Source organism: Acanthopagrus latus, chromosome 10 (genome assembly GCF_904848185.1).
Source record: "Acanthopagrus latus isolate v.2019 chromosome 10, fAcaLat1.1, whole genome shotgun sequence".
Taxonomy (NCBI): domain Eukaryota; kingdom Metazoa; phylum Chordata; class Actinopteri; order Spariformes; family Sparidae; genus Acanthopagrus; species Acanthopagrus latus.
The window spans coordinates 4682926-4700413 of record NC_051048.1 but is presented as its reverse complement, the minus strand read 5'-3'; the positions used below and the strand labels follow the sequence as shown (position 1 = coordinate 4700413).

Below are 17488 nucleotides of genomic sequence, written 5' to 3'. Positions count from 1 at the left end.
AGCACCCGGCGATAACCGTGTTGAAGTTTAACCGACCGCACAACAGCAGACACTTAATAACGCCAGAACCTCAGCAGGCTTCAAAGGATTTCCTGCAGACCGAGATGTGTATGTGTGTGTGTGTGTGTGTGTGTGTGTGTGTGTGAGGTATATACATGCATGTGAGCAGATTCCTTACATTCCCTGTCTTCCCTTCAAAAGGGTGAAGGGTTAACTACGCTGGAAAAGCCTAAACAACTTCACCTCCTTCCCTCCGTCCCCTTTGTGTTTCGGCTGCAATCAGGCCGTATTTGTTTGCTTTACGGGTCTGAGCCCTGCATACACGTGTGTGTGTGTGTGTGTGTGTGTGTGTGTGTGTGTGTGTGTGTGTGTGTGTGTGTGTCTGTTTGCAATCAGACTCCTGTTTTGTTTGCCTTATGGGTCCTCATCACCCCTGATTATGGATTTCTGAATGACACACACACTCATGTAGACAAGCGTTTACTGCTTAGAAGCACAATGTATGTTCATGTAGACTTTCTCTCTCTCTCTCACACACACACACACACACACAGACAGTTTTAACATACCAGGTAATCAGTACAGTGAGACTAGGCTCATACCAGAGGTCGATGGCAGGAAGGGTGAAGTCCACTTCAGCATCTGCAGCACAATGCGCTGTTTGTTAGCGCTCCGTACCGTGTGTGTGTTTCTGTGTGTGTTTCTGTGTGTGTGTGTGTTTTAGCAGTCGGGCTTTCTTTAGCTGCAGTTCTTGGACGTTGGTTCGGTGTGTCTGGGTCCAAATCATAAACGTGAGGAGAAATGTGTAAGTTAAAGTGTAAGGCACTGGAAGAAAAATGAATTTGCAGTTCTCTGGAAGGAGTCGAAGGGAAGAGGAAGAGACAGTAAGAGTGAAAACACTAAGAGGAAGTTCAAGCACAGAAATAAGTTGACTTTAGTTGAAAAGTTCTCAAAGAGGTCATTGTCATCAGGTTACAAAGAAAGACGAGATGAGAGGCAGAAACGACCCCATGAGATGCCTGTAAAACCGATTAGCAGTGATCAGTTATTAAAGTCCGTCTGCGTCAGCTCCTGACCACATGTCCTGTTGTTTACTTGGAAACAGACGCGTAAGCTGAACATGTTTTCATCACTTCTCTGGTTTCCACGCGATAGCAATGACGACATCCACTTCTAATGTGAGTTCTTCTGCTTTGTTACGTCAGAACTCTCGTAAAAATGTCCACGCCGTTCCTACATTATCTCATTTCATCTCATTAATCTATCGAATGATTGTCAAAGCATCATCCTCGCTGCTCAACTGAGTGAACAACTGGAGATTTGATGGAGATATATGAAAAAAATCATACATCCAGGTGCATCGTAACAGCCTGTTTAAAAGGCAATCAGGAGGAATTTTACAGATGGACGATGGACGTATTAATCTTATTTGAGCGGCATTTAGGATTCCAAAACAAAATGGGGAGAAATTAATTATAGCACAGGGAACATCATGTTCACTCTATTAATATAACCTAATTATGATAACAAGGTTGTTCATAGAGTCGCTCTATTCAGTCTCGTTCACTCTCCAACGTAAGACCAGAAACATGAAGAGAAAAGCCTTGATACTTGTGGTAATCAATAGGATTATTTATGAAGTAAAAACACTGACATTTCCTGCTTCCAGCATCGAAAAGATGGAGATTTACAGTTTTCCCATGGCTCATATAAAAAGGGAATTTATTGACTGTGGCTAAGCCGAAACAAAAGCATCTTGTGATCTGCTTAAAAAATTATTTACAGACATTTTATAGACTAAATAATCAACAGCTCCCAGAAATATCAGCTATGGCGTCATTTGCAGAGCTATTAAAGAGCTTTGAGATTAACTCAAATCAAATATTTTGTAAAAAAAAAAAAAAAAAAGCAAACAAACTGATTAAACGCCAACATTAGGGGGGCGAGCGAGGTTAAAGGGTTAAAGGGAATATCCTCTCTCTCTCTGTCTGTCTGATTTAGTATGATGACACTTAATGTCCTGGTTCCTCTTCCATAACACTGAAACATCTTTTTAACATGTGTGTGTGTGTCCAAGTTGGCCTCAAGGAATTTGTGTGTGTCCGAGACGACCACTGTGTGTGTGTGTGTGTGTGTGTGTGTGTGTGTGTGTGTGTGTGTGTGTGTGTGTGTGGCCAGTGTCATGTATCATGGAGTCGCAGTTTAATGGGCCAGTTAATAAAAACCAGGCCAGAGGAGACAGATAAACTGTAGCAGACCACACGCATAGAGGGAACAAACTCACACACACACACACACACACACACACACACACACACACACACACACACACACACACACACACACACACACACACACACACACACACACACACACACACACTCACTGAGCTCCGGCTGCAGCTTTTCATTATCGTTAAATCTGTTGAATACTTCACAGATTTACTGATCCATCTTGTGGGCTAAAAAAAATGCCAGAAAACAGCGAAGAATAACCACAATTATTCTGTTTATTATCACATAAGTCAGAGAAAAAGCTGGGAATATCCTCATATGAGTGCTTGAAACCATCATATTTATCATTTTCCCCCGGGGATAAATTGTTGAAGCTTGATTTTTCTGACAGTTTTTTTTTTTCTGTTTTAAAAAAAACGACTCAGCAGGAGTAGAAGTTTCAAGATAAATGTCAAGTTCAGTGTGTTGGGTCGTAACTTTTGCTGACTCAGCTCAGGGACGATGCTTCAAATGTATCTACCCATGTGCTTATTCCTTCTGAGGAAAAAGATATTGGCATTTGTCTCAAGGTTGGCCATGAAAAACAATTTTAAATGTGCCACTTGTGACGGCCAACACACATTGAATCATCGACCGAGACTTCTTCTTTTAGCTCATTGTTTTTTTTACAATACTATCGTTTCCAGAAACAGCAACAAAGCTTGAGCAAACCCACCAAACGACAGAGAGAGACAAGGTAAATGATAGTGGAGTGTTTAGCAGCCGGATATTGCCTTCAGGGGGTGGTGGAGACCAAAACAGAGCTAAAAGAGAGTGAAATTTGGACGTATATTTCTTGTGGGGCTGGATCAAGACTCTGGATTAATGCTAATGTTGCTCTGTCCTCGTGAATAGGCAGCTGGTTGTTAACCTGTTAGCAAAATCATCTTTATAGGAGGACAAAATGTCAATTTTGTGTTTTTGGTTCTGCTGCGCCTTAATGGCCAAACAAGCAACTGCACGGTCTTTCTTTTTATGACTCTTTGTTCATGTTTCCATCTTTAAAAAAAAACAAAGACCAGATATCTTAACTGAATATTATGTTGTATACAATTTGGGGTCATGTCGACCTCCCTGCTCTGCAGGAGATTATTAAATCCTGTGTTCCTCGGAGAGCTAAATTAGTTTTCTCCTCCTTCGTGCTATCATTAGCGAGCAGATTCCGAGCATTTCCATCCATGTAGCGTACTTAGCCAGGAGGGACCACGAACACACGAGAACACACCTCGATTCTTCCCAGCACCGACTTTTTACCCACCTAATGAACCGCCAACCTCGTAAACTCACATCTCTATCCCTTCGGCGATCAACGCCCCTGTTTCTTTCCCTCCATCCTGTTGATCTGACGCGTCTCTGCAGACGAGTTACCCGCTGACTAGGACACACATACTTCCATACTTTTCTGTCCACAATGTTCAATAATTCATGTTTAACAGCGTCACAACCAAAGTCATTTACAGTCAGGCCCATAATCAGACCCAGAATGGTGTGTATGTGTGTGTGTGTTTATGTGTGTGTGTTTGTGTGAGGAAGAGGTCTTGAGGAATGGCAGGAATGTCTATTGTTCAGTTTGGGAAGGAGTGATGGGGGGCAGACTATTGTGTTTCTTGGTTCTTGGCACTGCAGACCTCAGTCTTGCCCCAGTCTCCAGGGACCCGGCGGTACAAGAATCTAAACAACGGGATGTGTGTGTGTGTGTGTGTGTGTGTGTGTGTGTGTGTGTGTGCACTTTTCTCCCATCAATCTGTCTGCGGTAAAATTCCAAACAATCATATGAGTGTGTGTGTGTGTGTGTCTGGGCTCTCAAACCGCCTTTTAACAGTCTGACACAAGCATCTACGAACAAGCAACAGTGAAGTTACAGAGCGAGTCAGCATGTCGACGGAGAAGATCCGCAGCGTCGGAGGATGAACTCCTCCAGGAGGGAGCACATGAAAACAAATGTTTCAAACGAAGAAGAACAAGCAAACTGTGAAACCGAGCGGCGCTGCTGAAGCAGCTCGCCGCTGAACACCGAGGACCAGAACAAGAGACAGATTACAAAGAGGAGGACGAGGGTCAAGGATCATATTTTAGTGGATGGAATGTAAGAAAAAAGCCTTGATCTGAGTTTTTAATCAGTAATGAAAATCTGAAAAACACCAAGCCACGATTGGATGTGTCACGAGGACTCGTCTGTCGTGTTTCAGTTTTTCAGCGGCATACATGAACAATCATAAATGCAATATTGTTTCTTCACAAGCCGTTTTTGAGGATGCCTCGGGGGGAAAATGCTCCTCTGCAGTCTGGTGGTCCAACGGCGAATAATTTGTATCTTTTGCCAGACGACTGTACAGCAAACACATAAAACTTTATAGTTTATAACTAATTATTGGCAAAAAGTTGCCCATCTACACACACACAGTAGATATGTAGCAACACAATTCTTCATTTTAGTCCAGATTGCGTCCAACTGCAAAGTAAAGTCCGATATAAAATCTTCTTTTTGCTCTGTTTTTGGTCTCCACCAGCTCCTGAGGGAAATACTAGTCTGTTTAGCTGCTTAACGCTCCGCTGTGTTCACCAGCTAGTTGCTTACTTTGTCCAAAATTCTCACTTTTGTGTAAAAAGCTATTCGAACGAGGCAGTGCAGATATAAAATCAAATGTTACCCGATGAATGTATGACCTAGTTTTTTGACCTCAAGTTTCAAGTTTTTGTTTCAAAACCAACAAATAACAACCGGGGGAGTGACGTGTTTGTCCAGGTCACATTATGTTCTGATTCGTTCCTCTCATGTGGTGCCGTTTCATGTTGTTTGTTCTCTATACCATGTTACTAAATCTGAATCTGAGGCATGGAATGTATCAAAACATGTCAAAATCTTCTGTCTTTCTTTTCTCTTTTTTTTTGTAACCTAAAGTTTCCCCTTGACTCTTTCACCCACTTTCCCTGTTTGCATTCTTTCATCTGCTCCTCCACCTCCCCGTCCAGCCTTTGGGCAAAAATAAATGTTTAGTCGATGTGTAGCGCAGATGAAAGAGTGAGTGGAGATGAAAGCGCTTTGTCATAAGTCCTGTTTACCCTGTCAAAACATCAAATATGATATCAGCCTCTCTTGTAATTATCGTTTTAATTTCCTCGCGTTCGCTCCTCCTGCTGCTGCTGCCACGTAACTCTGGCATGGATCTGGGTCTGTGGGGATATTTCCTGCCTTGTTGCCCCTGTAATCTGACAGCTTTTCTTCTCCCAATCTTTTGTTTGGATTCGCCACTGAATTTGAGAGAGATTTCCTTCCAAAGTGAGATTTTCTACTGACATGAGAAGATGGATATCACCAGAATAAAACAAACAGCTGCGCTTCATCAGCGGGCAGAAGGTGAGTTTTGGTTGGCAAAATGCAATCATCTGTAAACACAAAACATTTAGAGGAATGCAAACTGTATTGTTCCGAACACACTGGCTGCTGACTACAACACCTGCATCTTTAAGAGACGACCTGGCTGATCACAGCTGGTGAGATTGGACCAAATTTGAGACCTAAATTCACTCAAAGGGCGTAATTTTAGGTTATTTGTCTTCCCACTGGGCATATCTACTGGAAACACTTAAAATCCACCGTCACAGCCGACTGGTTTGACTAGACAAGAGCAAAAGAGAGATCTGTTTTATTTGAATATGAACGAAACAAATGTCTACATCATAAAATCACCTGACTTGAAATTTGGCATTTCACCACTCAGAGTCCATATTCTTTAGTTTCTGAATTCTAAATCCTTATGATAGCGGACATGACTGTCCAGCTTTGGTGATCACAGTTGTTCGAAAAATCATTGCTGGGTATTTTAAAGCAGCTATGGAGAACTTTTATTTGGTTGCTTCTGGCGCCCCCTGTGGTCAAAAGTGGTGCAAGCACTACCATCTGATGAGGTAATTTATCTATTTGTGGCTACATAAGATTATTAACTAAAATATGATGAAGGTGAAACAAAGTTAACTATGTTCTAGTGCCGTTCATACACCAACGTTAGCTAATCTAAACCTACAGCGAACACATTTGTGGCTCTGTAGTTCCCTATAATGCTGTGCATTAATAATACCTAAATAGAAGTAGCCAGTCTTCTTGGTAATGTAGGCTATAATGAGGCATCAGTATCAAATTAGGACTGTTTCGTAACGAGTTAAAAGCTCCTTGTTTCGTGTTTAAATACTATAAAATAATCTAAGGTTGTCACAGGGACGAAATGCTTTTGCATATTGCTCCTTTACACTTTTCTGTTGGTTCCTCTTCGAAAAAACAAGATTTCATAAATATCTTACTTTGTTTTAAGACTCATGCATTTCTAATTGGCCTGAAAAGCATCCCAGCATCAGTACTTAAAGGAGACATTGTGTAAAATGGACTTTTTGACGTTGTTGCCAGGAGCCAGTTAACTTACTTCACCTAACTTAACCTAGACTCACCAACCAAGACAACAATTCGCCATTTTACAGGGAATTGTGTGCACATGACCTCAACTATCTTGTACTTTTGGCTTCCTTTCAGTACGAAGTAACAAAGACAAGCTGACCCTTTCAGAAACGACCCGTCCATACAGTGAAAAATTGACGCTTGCGATATAGATGCACACCTGCGTCTAAAGAGCCGTTTCCCGTCTCCATCAGCGGCAGTAAACAAACTGTTTGGTCTTTGTCCGCTTCCCATTAAAGCCGCTTTCTTTTTCACACGAATGTAAACACAAATTTTTCGACAACACATTAAGTCCAAGGTGGACAGGAAGTGGAGTGGAGGGAAACTTTGAAAAAGAGCAGGAAATGATGCAAAAGTTGAGGAATGTCCTCCTGCCTCTTCCACGGCTGCCCACTGAGACAAAACTCACACACACACACACACACACACACACACACACACACACAGAGCTGTTGGATGTAACAAAAGGTCGGTGAAAACAGGAAGTACTATAGAAGAAACATTTCCAGGTCAAGCCAACAAAACATCCCCCACATTCTTTCCCCTGACAGAAATATATATTGGAAAATATCATCAGTGAGTTAAAAGCACCCCGCGAAGATGTGAGGAGACAAAAATACTTGTGCTGTGAAGCTGGCAGTGACACCGCTTTGACAAACAGGGTGGGAGGGAGCGCGAAGGGTCACATGCGTGTTGTGGTTTCAGCAAAAAAATATGTGCCAGGGTTCCTCGTATCCGCAGTAAATACAGCAGAGATGTGACGGTATGTCGTGAATGTCAAATTTACAGCTCGATCGCAAGTTTTAGTACTTTGCGAGCAATAAAGAATGAGGTCAGAGTGTGCACATGTTTTGATTGTAAACACAGAGAGTTTGTGCAGTTTGACAAGCCCAGATATTATCCACTTTAAACACAGTTAAAGGCTTTATATGGGAGTTGAGTACCTCATGTTTATGTTGTTTTAACCTGTTAAATATCACATTTGTGGTTTAGATTTCCATTTTTCAGACCACTTCAACAATACAATCCGCGCCAACTGGACAAGTTCCAGGGCTCGAGTACAGTTTAATGGCGTCCTGTCGATGATAGAAGACAAGACAATAGAAGACGTGTTTGGGACAAACAGAGATATTCCCCTGGGACCATTCAGGGACGAAAAAAGGGATTTACTACCACTGAACCTGACAACCAACGGTGCCCGTCTTCTCACTGCTACGATTAAAATCACAGGAGAGAACTAGTTAGCTGTTTATTAACTGCAGCATTGTCCTGCAGTGTGTTTGGTTCAGCGAGCTAAAAGCTAACAGAGCTAATGGAGCTGATGATAAACACACAGCAGGACTGAACTGTGACGACACAACAGGTACAGCAAATACATATACTGAAGTACTTTAGCTGAGTACTGAGTTGAATCATGACTACAAATGAAGAACTTTGTCGAGACATATCTACTTAATAAGACAAGTGTTCGCTGTGACGTTGTCTGGCAAAAGATACAGAAGTATTTGCCCTTGACAACAGAGGACGATAGATGATAATAAAATAAAGGAAAAAATTCAATTTTGGAACCGTTTACTTTCATTTCAGGGCAATTAAATTTGTTTTTCACCAAAATACTATTTAAATAGTTTGTTAATATTGAGATTAACAAACGAAAAATTCATTAACAATAAGTATAGACACTATGATTCATCATTTGGTCATTTACAAAGCACTTATCAAGCAGGTTTTCGACTGTTGGTTGAACAAAATAAGTTATTTTGAGACTTATTTTTCACCTTGCGCAAACAAAGCAATCAATCACTTAATTGTTATGATAATCTGCAGAGATACAGCCACACAATAAAGGGAAATACAGCTATAATCAAGGGGATGCAGAATGAGAAATAATCTGTAACGTGTGACCATAAATAATGATGCACACGCTCAATTTATTTCTGGGCCGTTTCTGTAGAATTCAAGCTGGTACCGATTCTTAAATGATTCTTATGTCCGTCGCTGCATTCTTTAAGATAATGGATGCCTTAATTAAGAGATGGTAAAACACTAGTTAACAGCCGTGTGGGTCCTTTTTTACCATCCACTGGCTTGTTAAAGTGTCCATAAAGCATCACTCCTGAAATAAAACTAAAAAACACTGCTGTCTTCTCCCTCCACCACACTGCCCGGCAGCCCACTGCATTCCTGTGGTTCGCCAAATTTAGCCTGCAGGCCGGCTCTTCTTTCAGCGAGTCTGAACTGAATATATTTCATTTAAAAGAATGAACAATGATGTGAAGGACGGAGGGGGAAAGCTCCGAAACAATTACCGCTAAGGAGAAAGCACAAGCTAATGGCCAGCATGTGAGAAGTTATTCTAGGGAGAATCGAATGTTTTTTGGGTTTTTTTTACATTTCTGGTGTAACACAACTTTTTTATTATCACTGTAATGGAAACTTGTCGGATACAATACGCCCCGTTTATAAATCCAACATATGCTTTACAAGAAAAAAAGTTGCACAAAAGCAACAGTTTTTCCAACTTGAACAAATCATCGTGTCTCGGCGCCAACTCCACGTTTCCTTCCTCTGCATTTACATCATATAATTAAATCCACGGTACATTTTCCTCTGACTGCTCCCTGAGTGAAAAAGCCCATTTATTCACCTACAGCAAAAAAAAAAAAAAAAGCCCGTACAGGAGGGAACCCCGGTGTGTCATTTCCTGATGTTTCCTGAGACAGCCGTAGTGGGCATGAGAAGTCCATCTCACTTTAGGTTAAGTGAGTTTTAATTGAGCTTAGAATAACAGAGAAAGGCACAGACGCAACATTTCTCACACTTACTAAAATACATGTAGACATGTGTGCAGTCATATATAAAATCATACATGGTGGAGTTTCTCTACAGCTTGGCAGGAATGTTGAAGACTGTTTGGAAGACCAGGTAGAAGAAGAAAACAGCAGTTACAGTCAAACAAACTTGTCAAGTGTAATTTGTATCTTCCCCAAAAAGGACACATTGTGTACTGGAACTTGTTTGTGGCTCACAAACTGAGTCACGTTTAAAAAGGCAGCAGATTTTCCAAAAAAAGGGAAGCTGTAAGTTCAGACCGGCTCTGTATGTGCCGCCAAACTGCACCAGCTATGGATTGAGGACATTTGTGTGTTGCCGCAAAAGGACACTAAATGTTTTATCTCCAGTATTCAGTAGAAAATATGTCTTCTGGGTAACAAAAATATCTGCTTTCTCTCCGATATAATATACAAAGACGTGAACTGAAATGTTAGCTAGCTTAGTTAGCTTTGTTGGGAAGCTGTTCATCCAAGAGTATACATGTTAGATTTTGGGGTGAACTGTCCCTTTAATGCCCTTTAGACATCGACAATACAACAGGACAAACACACGCTCATTGGAGTGTTTTAGAGTCTTTTAGCTTGTTGTTTTGGTTTGTTTTTCTTTTCTTCTTCTAGTGTTTTTTAAAAATGTGTTTTATCGTTGTTGTCTTCAGGGTCAGAGTTCACACAACAACACTTTTACGCTTTAAAGCTTCGTGTTTCTGGCACTAATTGAAAAACTGCTGACCGTCTCTCGGTTAGTTAGTTACTATTATCAAAAAAACAAAGGAGACGTTGTTGTGTTAATGTTGTTCGTACGGCTTCTTCTTCTTCTTCTTATTTGCTCTTTGTCCAACAGGCTCCTCACATGCTGACGTTTATGCCAAGAAGGGTTATTTCTGTCTTTGTGACACTAACACTACATCACACACACACACACACACACACACACACACACACACTTGGGTTTTCGTACCTAATAACGACCTACTGAGTCAGAAAGAGAAACACGTTCACATGCCATCTCTGCACCAACAGTACCCTCGTGTTATTAAAAGAGGTGGTAACGAGATTTGGCTTTTTCACTAAGAACACTTTTCCACTGTTAAAAACTATACAAGACGAGCCAATTTCATCATCGCTCAGCCAGCAGTGTGTGTGTGTGTGTGCAGTCTGGCAGCAGGTCGTAGAGTACCAACCAGAGGGCTCCTTGTTTCTACGGTAATGAGCAGAAAAACTCCAGCCATGACGTGATTGGCGGAGAGTCGAGGTCAAAGTGCAACAGGGACCCGCCCGAACACAGAGGCTGTGATTGGCTATTAGTGTCAGTCACTTGTCAGTCAAAGCCGGTTTAATACGCGTTTATGGTCAGAGAGCTCCTTCATAAAACACAAATAACAAGGAAAACCTACATTAATAAAAATGTCCCACAGATTAGAGGTGATCATGATGTTAAAGGCCTTACTCTTTCAGGAAAAGTACACTCAAGAATAAAATAAGTTTTGTGTCTGGGGCTTAACAAAACAATGTTGAAGGATCCTCCTGAACACCTGCAGTGGACGGGGACTTGTTTTTTTTTTTAAAAACAGCCCAAAAATAGGATAAATTGACACCATACATCTCGTTCGGTCGTCTCTGGAAGCCCCAAGATTAGATATTGATTTGAAAAGTTTTCCTCCACCTGCAACGTCTGTTTGAGCTTCTTAATTTGGGACATCCGGACCTATGGAGACTTTGATTTCACTGCACAAGCTGTGTGAAACCATTTAATATCATTCATCACTTCTTATGTTTTAAAACAAGTATCCAGCTACTTCTTATTGGAGAACGATGCTTCACTTCTCTGCTGTGAAGCTCCAGAAATGTTTTTTGGACTATAAAACTTCGACTTTCCGTCAGCATGAGAGCAAGATAATAACAACTAAATTTCCATTTTTAGGTGAACTGCTCCTTTAGTCCAAATTTGGTGGTTTTGATGTTTTTGATTTTTGGCTGCAGGATCGTGTGATTTCTCAGAAACCTATAATGTCTTGAGTTTATAAAAAAAACACCAAGAAAAGCATCTGGCTCTGTTATCTGGCTAAAGATGTTTTATGTCAACTCTTTTTTTAGAGCTAAAACACTCAGTCGAGTAATCAGCAACCATTTAAAGTAAATGTTCCTGCAAAAATTGCCAAAAAATTAAACTACAGTTGCTGAAATCTCAATATTTCCTAGTGCCTTTGTTTCCGATGATGACATTCTGATCATTTGAGGATTTTTAAATCACTTTTCAGTCAAAACAAGCATTTTCAGTGAGTCAGCTGATTGTAACTGCCATTTTATATTATTTCTATGACATTTTATGGTCCAAATGATCAATTAATCAAATAAAATAATCTTAATCAACATGAAAAGTCAGTTATTTGCAGCCTTAAAATGCTCTGTAGTCCTGAAGAGTGTAAATGATACTTTCTCAAACAACTTCTTGTGCAAAAAAAAACTATATTTTGAAGTGTGGCATTTTATCAAAAAACTACGGATTAACCAGAGAGGAGCAACAGTTGCTGTCCATGTGTTGGGAAACCCCCTCAGACTCAGACACGCAGCGCATACCAGACACTGACACCCACGGTGGATTTAAATGGGTGGCACGCTCATAACGAGCAGCATCGACTGTACGAGAGTGTGAGAGTGCACGTATACAGCATGTGAGTGTGTGTGTGTGTGTGTGTGTGTGTGTGTGTGTGTGTGTGAGTGTGTGTCCGACAGCTTTAGACAGAGTGTCCGCCTGCTGCAGGAACGGGAGCAACAAGAACTCAGCGCAGCGTTCGGACTTCTGGACGGCTGATCCGGTTTCAAAGCCAGAACAAGACGCGCCTGCCGCCGCTGCCAAACAGCTGCCTGAGAAGACAAAATGATAGTCCCAACTCCAGTAAAAACCTTCCACGCAGGCCCCAGTTGAGAATTATGGAGGGAATCAACGTCAGCGGGGGCAGAAAAGTTGAGAAAATAACAAACACGGAGGGGAAAAAAAGGGAATTTTCTTTCCCAAACATCATTTAAAACTTCCTGTAAACTTTATGAACATGAGCTGCAGTTCCACCTACGTCCACTGAGGGGCAACAACACAAGGTACAAGGGTCAGGAGTTAATTGATTGATAATAACATAATAATTCCTTTAAAAGGTTCTTGGCACCAGGTGAGGGTTGTACTGCTGGAACTGCAGGTCAGCCAACACATACAAGAAAACATAAAAAAAGGAAATTCGATCTATTCTGGTCTCTGAATCGAGGGCTGCTAATCTGAAATCGTTTCCTAGAGATCAGCCGGGAGCCGATGTGCTTGCTGCATCTGACCTCAGATCTGCCGGGGCAGTTCCGCCCAACACCCTCTCGGTCCATGTTAAGACGCCAACTTGACTCTAGTTCACAGGCTGGAAAAATATCACTGACATTAGTTCTGCTTCCTGAGCAGAAACCGACAGGGAGGAGACGGCTGGGAAACACAAAACAAGCAGCAGCTTCTCCTCCTGCAGTGGCCGGTGTCAGGAAACACTGAAGCTGCTCGTGTCTGCACTGACTTCTGACAAATCTGCAAAGAATTACCACGTGGCTGTCGGGGTTTTCATGCATTTACACTCTCGACGTGCGTTTGAGCTTGGCGCTAACAAGTTTAGCGTTTAGCTTTGCAGCTGCAGTGAAGATTTCAGCTTTAAATAAAAGAGTTCTTTTCACATCAGTTTGGGATCTTCCATTTAGGCTTGAGCTGTACGGTGCCGCTTAAAAATCAAATCTTTTGTTGTGTTTTTAAACGTTATAATCTACTTCAGTTGTTTAGAAGAATGCTGCAAAGATGTTTTTGCCGTCAAGCCGCATGAAATGTTTTGTGGAAACTTTTTTATTTAAAAATCTAAATTTGGTTTCCAAGTTTTTCCTGTTTTCATTTTATCAGCAGGATCACAGGCTTTCTCAGAAACATCCTGAGCTCATAAAAACCTTCGAAAACCCAGCAGGAAAAGACAAAAGAAGTGCTGTTATCAGCCTTTAAACACTTTCGTTCAGTAACATGAATGCAGGTCTCACTTTTCAGCAATTTTTCATATTTCAGCAAAAGAGAAAGCTCTGATAAAACAAGGATGAGCACCTATTGTGCCTCTGACCCTGTGGGTCTCTGGGGAGACTACAGCGAGTGCTACAGTCCAGTTTCCTGTTCCTGCTACCTGTCGTGCACTAAATAGCTTCCTCGACACTGAAAGGTTACTAGATTGTTACTAAAACGTGTTTGAGAGCATTAAAGCTCTTCTGTACCTGCGACCTCTGTAGAGAAAACTCCCAGAGAACCTACAAACCTCCTCGACAACTTAGTGAAAAGTTGCAGGTAAAAAAAAATGCTGGAATTTTCCTTTAAAGTCTCCTCAGAACTCTGCACAGGACACTAAAATCTATAATTAATCTCTGAGCTGACTTGTTTCCTTTGAGATTAGGATTACTTAACACACACACACACACACAACCCCAGACACCCAGTCCTCCCCCTGCTCATCAGAGTCTATCAGCTTTCCTTCGGACACCCTGGAGGTCAAAGGTCACTTCCTGTGAGACATTCCCTATCTGTGAGACGCTGCCCTGATGTGTGTTTGCATGTCAGGCCCGGCAGATTCCTGAGCGTCTCCTCCTTCACCTTCCTTCCCAGCGTCGATGAATCAACGCCAAGTGTCGGTAAGAAGAAACAACGGGGCGACAAACGCACGTCCGTTCTTGGAAGACGCTCAAATATTCACTTTGAAGTCGTGAAAGTATGTGCAGATACCTCACCGTGCGTGTCAACGATGACTGAGTGTTTACCTCCTGACTGTGAGCTTCAGTATCCGGTACGATCCCTTGATGAGGATGAGCGCTTCCTGCCGGCTGCCGTAGAGCGCCGATCCGTTTATGTTGATGAGCTCGTCGCCGACCTTCAGCTTCTCGCACAGGGCGGCCTTCCCTCCATCCTCGATCTGCAGACAAAGACACCGATTGGTCGGGATGAAAGGAGAAGAGTTGGACGGCAAACAGAAAGCACATTGAGATTAAGAACAAGACAGACGTCTAGGAGGGGGGGAATAAAAAAAGTCACTCATGGACAGTTTAACTCTGCCAAGCCGACTCCTTTTAAAACCCGTTTTTGGAGACATTTTTTGTGCGACTGTCTGCGTCCGCATGGCAACGGCGCCCCGAACAGCATCTCCAAAACAGAGCAAAACACACATCCCACAGAAAACCCATCACATTCCTCTGTAATAGACTGTGTGTGTGTGTGTGTGTGTGTGTGTGTGTGTGTGTGTGTGTTTGCCACAGCAGCGACTGAGGGGTCGCACAGTGGTGCTGTTAACGCATCGCTGGGATGTTTCGGCGCGCTTCTCTGGCGCTTGCAGAGAGGGGGTGAAAACGCTGGCGAGCGAGCGTCGCAGTGTGGTGCGAGGCGTTCAAGTTCAGCCATAAATCACATCAGCAGACGTGAGAGGAGGATGAAAGAGAGAGAGAGACAGGAACACACACACTGATGAACAGAGAGGGGGGGTGAACTGACCGACTCACCGACTGGACCGAGGACAGGAAAAAGGACCTGGGGTCCAACTATGATGGAACAGAAATTAGCGGTGGATGTGACGGAAAAGAGATTTTTTGTAATACGTCACTGTGCCGTTCGTGCCAACATATAAAGTCTACTGTAAAATCTAAAAATATGCAACCTCGGTGCGTGTTTTTGCGGCGGATCCAAACCAAAAGTGAAGGTTCTACTCGATGAAAGATGCAGGTTTTTTCGAACCCACCTTTCCTCGCCAAGATCCTGGGTTATTCGAGAAGTTAAGGAAGTAAACCCTCTTTGAATATAAAGTTAAGAGTTTATTTCATGGATGGCTGATACCATTAAGAGAACGATGGATTAAATGCTGAAGCAATTTTCCGCCCTCCGACACTCAACAAATAGCGAGTCAGGTCGTGTTTATTCACCGGCTTTTTCATGGGGTTGCTAGGCAGATCAGAAGTAGGTGATGATACGCTTCCTTTCACATATGAAACCCAGATGAATTCCACCGTTAACCCGTATAACAGGCTGTTTAAAAATGCTTCGGGGGCAAATATAAAGAAACAAATTCCCGATTACATAGTGTGAAAATGACAGAGCTGCCTCCCTCCCCCTCTCTCTCTTTTTCGCTCCATCATTCATTCATTCATTCCTTCTCCTGCTGCAGAAATCAAAAGGAATGCGTGTCATGGAAACACAGGTCCGATTTTACGGTCGGAGGAGTTTTACAGACACGCAGCGGGGGAACTTTGCCCCCGCGAGCCAACTCAAACATAAATCGAGATCTTTCATATATCCACTCGCGCTCTCTTGCCATGGTTCTCCCGGTGCCGTCACGACTCTCTGGCTTCGTAAGGTTAATATCTGAGAATCTGATCCGGCTGTAATACCACTCCAAACCCAGGGAGAAACGCTTTTCAACTGGGCAGCTACTTCATAACTTTGGGTTGGACGTCATCTGATGTCAGGCCCGGTCCTACTCGGCTTCTGTTGACATTTCTTACGCCAGGGATCCAGTTCAAGACCTGGCCGACGAACAGACGGCGCTGTCAAGATCAAGATCGACTGGTTCAACAGTTTTAATCTGCTTGCGTACAGGCGCATGTTGTGATTGTGTTTTGTCTACTTATTTACATCAGTATCCAGGTTTCTACTGACTTTTCTCTGGTGTTCACTGGCAAAAGACAAAGCAAATACAGTGAGAAAACAAGCAGCAGGTGGCGTGAAGGCTCCAGTCAGGTGCTAATAAACCCTCGTTCAGGAAATATGGCTGCATCGGTTCTTAGTTTAGGCCATAAAATCACTTCTTTTGTCCAAACTACAGCCCAAAACCTAAAGACTCTTCATCTACAGTGATACACGACAAAGAAGTGGATCAAGTCTGGACATTTGAGAGGCTGAAACCAGCAAATGTTTCGAAATTATTTGCTTGCAGATCACTTAAACGGCCGATGAATTATCTTTCGATCGACTAATTGATTGATGGGAGGAGGGAACAACTAGACGACGTGTTCAGCGTCATGTGAAATGATTTACAACAAATACAATTAGTCTGTGAGTTTATCCAGCCGCTATGGGGATTAAGGCTAGAAATGTGGCGCCTGTTGAAAGAGAAAATTTCCCTCCCTAATATCGTTTATCGGCCCCCCGAAACGAGCTTTGTCTTATGTGTCTGTGTTACACAGTATGACTGGACACATGTCAGTGAATGTCCGCGGTCACGTCGTGAGTCTCATTCATCCTCTGTAATCCTCTGTCTCGAGCAGATCCTGCAGCTGAACGGGAGCTTCCACTAAACGGTATGAATGAAAGAAAAACAGAGAGGAGCAAGAAAAAGATCAGGAACGTCACACTGAACTTCTGTTTTTCTGTTTCCAACTATAGACGATGATTGCTGGTTAAGTCCTGTGAAAATTAAGCTGTTTCCGCACACATTCCACAGAGAACGCACACACACACACACACACACACACACAAAGCCCCCGGCATGAGTTGAATTCATTTGACACACTTTTTATGTTCATTTGTGTCTAATGAGTTTTTTCATTATGAAAACAAACCGGAGGGCAAAAAAGAAAATAGAAAAATGCTCAAGAAGTGATGGAATGTTTCACGCTGCTTACAGTGAGGATCTCACACACACACACACACACACACACACACACAAAGACACACACATGCACACACTGTTCCCAAAAACATGGATGGTTGAGAAAGTCAAATACACAGCAATAAAATGACCCCTTATTATCCAGCAATGTAATACATGCAGGGCTCCACTGACATAAACAAAAGGACTGAAACACACACACACACACACACACACACACACACACACACACACACACACACACACACACACACACACACACGCTGGTCAACGCTGCAGTCAGTGTAC

The 17488-nt window shown here is 42.4% G+C and overlaps 1 protein-coding gene across 1 annotated transcript in view; it reads right to left on the bottom strand.

Annotated features, from left to right (window-relative positions):
* Positions 1 to 17488, bottom strand: part of shroom4 (shroom family member 4) — a 66794-nt gene that overhangs the window by 27534 nt on the left and 21772 nt on the right. Inside the window, exon 2 of the mRNA XM_037111024.1 lies at positions 14367 to 14518. Coding sequence (XP_036966919.1) covers positions 14367 to 14518 — 152 coding nt within the window. The remainder of the gene's footprint in view (positions 1 to 14366; positions 14519 to 17488) is intronic.